At 43.8% G+C, this 6,870-nt stretch overlaps 1 protein-coding gene across 1 annotated transcript in view; it reads right to left on the bottom strand.

The window, feature by feature from the left end:
* Positions 1-1,532: 1,532 nt before the first annotated feature.
* Positions 1,533-6,870, bottom strand: part of PPP1R42 (protein phosphatase 1, regulatory subunit 42) — a 30,146-nt gene continuing 24,808 nt past the window's right edge. The window contains exons 7-8 of the mRNA XM_004680028.1: positions 2,370-2,461; positions 1,533-1,736 (exon numbers count right to left, since the gene is read on the bottom strand). Of these exons, the coding sequence (XP_004680085.1) occupies positions 1,533-1,736; positions 2,370-2,461 (296 nt within the window). The remainder of the gene's footprint in view (positions 1,737-2,369; positions 2,462-6,870) is intronic.

Here is a 6,870-nt window from a genome sequence, read left to right as displayed (position 1 = left end):
GGCTGCTTCCCGCGCCGAGCGCGCTGCAAAGGATCGACGCGCAGTGAGGTCCCGGCGCTGCGGGAGCTAAACTCAGTAGTCGCGTAGCCCTCTGGCACTCTCTGCGCGCGGGATCCCGCCACCAGACGGGATCCGGGCGTTCTCTGAGTTGAGCCGACTCTGAGGCGCTTTTGCCTCTCGGCGTCTGGGGAGAGTGGTGGAGCCTGATAGTTCCTGGGCTCCTAGAAGGCTGAGGCGCACACAGCGCGGGCTTTACTTTGTACGGGCAAATCAAGCGAAAGAGCTCCCTTGCTGGGCAAAGATCTACGAAGCACAATGCCGTTTCGGAAAATGTCTGTGCTTCTGGAATGTTAGTTAGGCTGCTACCCTAATTGCTGGTGCTGATCATGCTAGCCCATTGCAGCTGGAAGCCTTGGGTTCGCCCACGCACGGGTGCCAACGCCAGCCTCCTTCACCTTTCGCTCCCAAGGCCCGGGACTCCAGAGGCGACCCCAGGGTAATTTCTGCACAAGCTTAAAGGGACCCTGGTCCTCACCTCCCGCTAGGGCACCCGTAACCCGGGGGCGCGCAGCGCGACAGGGGTCAGACCTGGGTGTTTATCTTTCCTGGAATGGTGGTGCGGGGTTCGGCTCCGTTGCGTGAGCCCAGGAGGGTCGTGGAGTCGGGTCGTGGAGTCGGGTCTTGGAGTCGGGTCTGCGTGGCCAGAGCCTCGTCGGTCATTCCATGCCGTCCAGGTGAAATCGACAGCCTCTGCCAGTCCTAGACAGGCGCGCCTTTTAGGGGGCTCGGGGGCTGCTGAGCGTGTGTGCGGGCAGAGCTCGGCGTCGGGCCACCGCAGCAAGTCGGTGGAGATGTGCGCGCACCTGAGGGACTCTGCCGCCGGCCTCCCCCTCTGCCCCGAGAGTCATCAATCAAACCGTCCGACGGGGCGGGGCGTCCTTCCGCCCGCCCCGCCCACTCCCCCCCCACACGTGCCCCACAGACTCACTCCACCCCACCCGCGGGTCCAGGCGGGACTTGAAGCTCGACACGTTGCATGCCCACGAGGTAGATGACCCAAGGGGCCGGAGTCTCTGGCTCAAGGACCCCAGCGCGACCCGGCTGGTTGCCTCGTCGTTCCTCCTGGGTCCCTGTCTGGGCCCTGGAGCCTTCCTGGCAGGCGCTGAGTGAGTAGGGAGTACTCGGTTTTGTGAAGCGTGACTTGTCATTTCTGTGAGGAAATGTGGAGTGTGCGGCCTCGACGCGCTAACCTTTCCCTCTACCTACCACAAGGTAAACGTTTCATCTGTCCTGACTACTTAAAACAGGAGTCCCTCCACCTCGGTACTCTGAGACCAGTTTATAGAGCTTGTCAGAGATAAACTACACTTACCTCGAATCACTGCCCGTGATTCTCTAGAAAGTTCACCAAACCCGAGTAAACGGCCTGGGACCGTGGTGGCTTCTTCCCAAGGGCGCAGATTCCGGCCAGTCTCTACCCATCACCGCCCCCCCACCCCCACCTCCCTTCCACTCCCTCCCCAACCCCCTAGTTAATTGGACCAGCCGGCAGGGAATCGTCCGTGCTTGTATCCGTGCTTGTAGGGGCCGAGGGCCGGGCTAAGGCTCTTTAGAAAGCGCCCTTCGCCCCAGAGCGCGTTCAGAGCCGCGGGAGAGGCTCTGGGCTTGGGACACCCCAGGGCTTCTGCCAGTGGAGCACCCTTCGCCTTCGGAGGTGAAGACAGAGTCTCTATTTTCTAGCCACACAATTCGAATATCCTTGAAGCAGTGCCTACAAAGGCGAAGACAGAGTCTCTATTTTCTAGCCACGCAATTTGAATATCCTTGAAGCAGTGCCTACAAATTCGAATAGCAGGCTATTGAATAATCTGTAGGGTCCAACGGACTATCGAATATACAGTATTATAAAAACTGCGACGTTATTTTCTACTTTAGATTTTTAAAATTGGAATTACTATGTAGTAAAGAGTCATGGTGACGTTTGTTGTATTTGAGTATATCTTTCTACACTTAAAGTAGGTTAGTGAATCTGAATACTCCTCAGGCTTTCTGTCTCAATTGCCATTCAGTGACAGTAATCAAAATGCACGTTAGAAAGACATAAACCAAAAGGTGATTGATTCAAAAGAGGACTTTTCTTTCGATGAATGAGAAAGTAATTCTTTATCTTCCCAGTTAAGTGGATGTAGTAAGGAAAAAGGCAGTTGGTGTTTCAGATTTTATAAAGAAGCAAGTCAAACAAGAAACTAAAAATTTTTCTTATCTGATGAGATACCATAAAACCGCCAACCCTACAAAATGATGTTGAGTACTACAAAGGTAAATCGAATGATTCAGGTCACTTCAGATTAAATTTGCTTGTTTTTTACAGACTGTCTTCTACCTTTGGGTTTTGGAGAGGTAAGGTTCATGTACATAATTTTTGTCAGCAAGCTTTCAGATTCCTTCAAAGAGAGATTTCCTGTTTTAATAAAGAGTAGCATAAAATTATTTTAAAAAGTGAAAGTCACCGAAAATGGGTACCAAATATAGAGTCTAGGACACAATAACAATAGTAAAGTCTAGTGGTTTGTCACTAAGTTATAAATCTTAACAGGCATTTAAGGAGGCAAATACATAACTATTTCCTTCTTGGGATTTGGAAATCTGAGTAGAGAAGTGTATGGAAATAAGGTTGAAGGGAAGGTAGGCCAGGACTACTAAAGTGAGGTAAATTAGGTGATAAGGGCTTCCTAGATTTTGCACCCTTAGCCTCTCACAAGCCTCACCCTATCTAGTATAGCTCACTGCATTCTGCTGTCACTACAGGAGGTGAGAGGAGGTAGGGGCAAAACAGAGGCTCGCAACTGTAACCACTACCACAATAAAGATATGGAATATTTCATTTTCCCAGACTGTCTTGTGCTGACCCTCTGTAGTCAAGTCCTTCGTCTTTGGCAAATACTGCTTTGATTTGTCTTTTTTTTTTTTTTTTAAGATTTATTTATTTATACATACAGAGCTGGGGTACAGACCAGAGGTGCAGGGGCAGTGAGAGGATTCACCAGAGACAGAGTGGGGAGCAGAACAGGCTGACTGACAAAGCGCACTGCTGAGGGGAGCAGCAGGCCGGTCAGGAGAGGTCTGCCATGCCATGTGAATCTCCTCCCGGGCAGGTGGGAATCGAACTCATGCTGAAGTGGCTTTAGCTTCTTAGCGCTGTGCTTTAACCCTATGCACCACCAGGGAGGGCCCTGATTTTTGTCTCTTTAGTTGTCTTTGCCAGAATGCCATAAAATCATACAGGATATGGCCTGTTAATTCTGGCATCCATTGCTTAACATGTTTTTGAGATCTATTCACCTTGTTTTTCATATCAGCAGTTCATATGTTTTTCTTTCTTTTTTTTTTAAAGATTTATTTATTCATACAGAACTGGGGTACAGGCTAGAGATGCGGAGGGTGAGAGGCTTCACCAGAGACAGAGTGGGGAGCAGAACAGGCAGATCGACGAAGTACACTGCTGAGGGGAGCAGCGGGTGGGTCAGGAGAGGTCTGCCATGCCATGTGGATCTCCTCCGGGGCAGGCGGGGATCGAACTCATGCGGAAGTGGCTTAAGGTTCTTAGTGCAATGCTTTAACCGGCTGCGCCACCAGGGAGGGCCCTCTCTCTTTTTTTAAAAGGTTTATTTATGCATACAAGAACTGGGGTACAGGCCAGAAGTGGGGGAGATGGGGTGAAAGAATTCACCAGAGACAGAGTGGGGAGCAGAACAGGCAGATGTACTGAAATACACTGCTGAGGGAAGCAGTGGGCGTGTCAGGAGAGATCTGCCACACCATGTGGGTCACCTCCCTTGCCAGGGGTCCAACTCGAGCTGGAGTACTGTAGACAGCTTCATTGCACCACCAGGGAGGGCCCATCATATTATTTTTCATATCAATAGTTCACCAGTAATTCAGTAGTTATTGCTGAGTAGGATTCATTAAATGGTTGTACCACAATCTTTGTATCCATTCCCCAATTGACAGACCTTTGGATTTCCAGTTCTCATGATTATAAAAAAGCCACTATAAAAATTCACAGACTTTTGTGAGTATAGGTTTTCATTTTACTTGAGAAAATCCCTAGGAATGGGACTGCTAGATGTGGTACTTTTAACTATAAAAATGTGTTCAAGTATTTTTGAAGGCCTTTCGGATGTTGCCGATAGGGTGGCACATCTGAGTGATTGGGGAATAATTACCTGCACACTGGACTGAAGATTAGCAAGCTCAGGTTTATTGCAAGAGAGATCCAGCTGATAGGCAGTATCACCAGTAGGGCATAAGAGTTCTAATTGTTCCATATCCTTGATAGCATGACCAGATTGCTTCCCCGTGTGTGTGTGTATATATATATATGTGTGTGTATATATATGTATATATATATTCATTTATATATATATACACACATAGTATTTTTCTTTATTTTTAAATTAGTTTTTATGTTATTGTAGTCCCTGTAGTTCCCCTGCTACCGCATCATTCATGATCCATCATTTTATATATATATATATGTTTAATCCAATTCTTTTAAATTAGATGAGCTCACAATCTAGTCTTATTTCTCAAGTTCAGCATCCCTGCGTTGCTATGCTGTTTTGGAACTGAGTAGCTACAGTTGTCTTCAGTAAGACTTGAGCTCTCCAATTCACCTAAGTCAAATTCTCACCTGCTTCCCTCACTTTACCTTTCTGTGCCTTTGCTTGAGCCCCCCAATCCTTGTACCCCACCCCATAGAGTAGTTGAGAGCTTGGCTTTTGGAATCAATGACCTGGATTCAAGTTTTAATTCTGCTTTGTGCATCTTTGAACTTTGGGCCCCACTGACTGTACTTTACTTTCCCTATCTATAAAATGGAGCTTAGAGTTTTCTAAAGGAGTCTATTGATTTTTTTTAATTTGAATATTAAAGATTCAGCTTTCAAAAAAGGTGTTTCAAATTGAAAAATAAGCAATAATTCCTTTAAATTGGGTCTTTCATAGCTCTTGTTTATGGAGTAAACAATTGATGGAATTGGAACTAGAAGTTTCAAAAGCTAGTTTAGATTGCTCTAAAAAACTATGCTGATCATTGATTTTTTTTTGAAGGGAATGGTCTAATTTCATAAGTTTATTGAGAACTGCAAATCAAAACCAACATTGTATCTACATAAGTGATGCATATATATTTCTTTTGCATATAAAATTATTTAGTTTGAGACTAGATCTAACAAACAAAATGAAAGGCACTTAGAACTTATTAAGACCTTCCCAGAGTTTTGTGATAAAAATATCTAAGTTTTATATTTACAATAGTGAAAATATGGGAACAACCTAAATGCCCCCAAACAGAGGAATGGGTAAAGAAGATGTATATATACACAGCAGGATACTACTCAGCTATCAAAAAAGATAAATTAATGTAGTAACAATGATGGTGCTGGAAGGGATTAAGCTGAATGGATTAAGTCAGAAGGAAAAAGATAAATATTGGTTGGTTTCATTTACATGTGGAATACAGAGAAATTAAATAAAGATCAGGACAAACTTGCAAGCTGACCATAGAACTAAGGCATACAGCAGGAATAAGTTCAAAATCAGGGAAGGCAAACGAGATATAAGGGCCAAAAGAGGGGAGGGAAGAGCATAAGGAAATAGGGTGTTAGATCACAGGTGCAATGGTCGTGGGAGAACTATGGGGACCACACCTAAAGGCAGAAATTAAGTAATGTCCGAAAACTAACAATAATGTAAGTAAACAAATACAAAACTTTTCACAAACCTACCTTTTAAAAATTCTACTTGAAGCACATAAAAGATCTGTTGTTACAACTGCTCAATTGTAACCATGGTGAAAGAAAGTTACTTTTCTTTTTACTGAAGTTCACATTATAATTCAAAGAAACCTAATGTTTCTACAGTCTAACTAAAGATACTAGGTGTTTTATAGTTACATGACATACAGTGAACATTCAGTCTGAATTATAGGTCCTGAAATTCACCTTAAAGGTATCAGAAACTAGGGGGATTTTAACCCAGCTAGCAAGCTGTAGTTTTTACATTAACAAAAAAGATGGATTGACTATTAGCATTGCTGAGGCTTAAAAGATAGTTAAATCAAGTAACAATTTGCTTTATTCATTGTATAGTATTCTCAGTGGATCTTGTTTATAACATATAAATGCATTTAATGTTTATTTTTAAATTGCTAAGGCTCCAGCATCTCCTCACATGTTTGAAAAGAGAGGAAACATCTGTCAGAAAAATTTGCCATGACAAACACTGGAAGAAGCAATAATGTATATATTTTTTTGTTAATACCATATATTAATTTTAATTGAAGTGAAAGCATTTGTTCAGAATCATGCTTTAACTAAAAAGTAGTTTTGATCTAATCTTTAATTAACATGTACATTGACAGTATCGATTTCACGTTGAGGGTCAAAAACAACGTCAGTGAGTCTGACTTTTTCCTTCCTGCAGGAAAAGCAGCGCTGTGTAAATATACATGAACACAGACTGCAGGCATTTATAGAGGCAGTGGAAAACATTCCTCTGTCTTTGGACAGATGTTGCTTCACTGTGTTGCACATAGGATAGGCCCAGTTCCCAGTGTGTCGGACCTTAAAGGACTGTGGGGCAAAAGCATTTTGGAATAAAAAGTTATACTCCTTTTCACCTCTGAGCAGGCCTCCAACTTCAAATATTAAATTGTAGACAGTAGAAGACATATTTTCTGATGCCAGTTTTTTTCTCCCTCCTTAAAATATTAAGGAAAGGTTTTGCTGTAAGTAATTTTTTAGAAACTTAATATCTCGTGCTTGGGTTGTATATTTTGATTTAAGCAGTTTACTGACCTAGTGTTATT

This window comes from Condylura cristata, unplaced genomic scaffold (genome assembly GCF_000260355.1).
Source record: "Condylura cristata isolate star-nosed mole 26May11 unplaced genomic scaffold, ConCri1.0 scaffold00009, whole genome shotgun sequence".
NCBI classification, from domain to species: Eukaryota; Metazoa; Chordata; class Mammalia; order Eulipotyphla; family Talpidae; genus Condylura; species Condylura cristata.
This window is presented reverse-complemented; position numbering and strand designations above follow the sequence as displayed.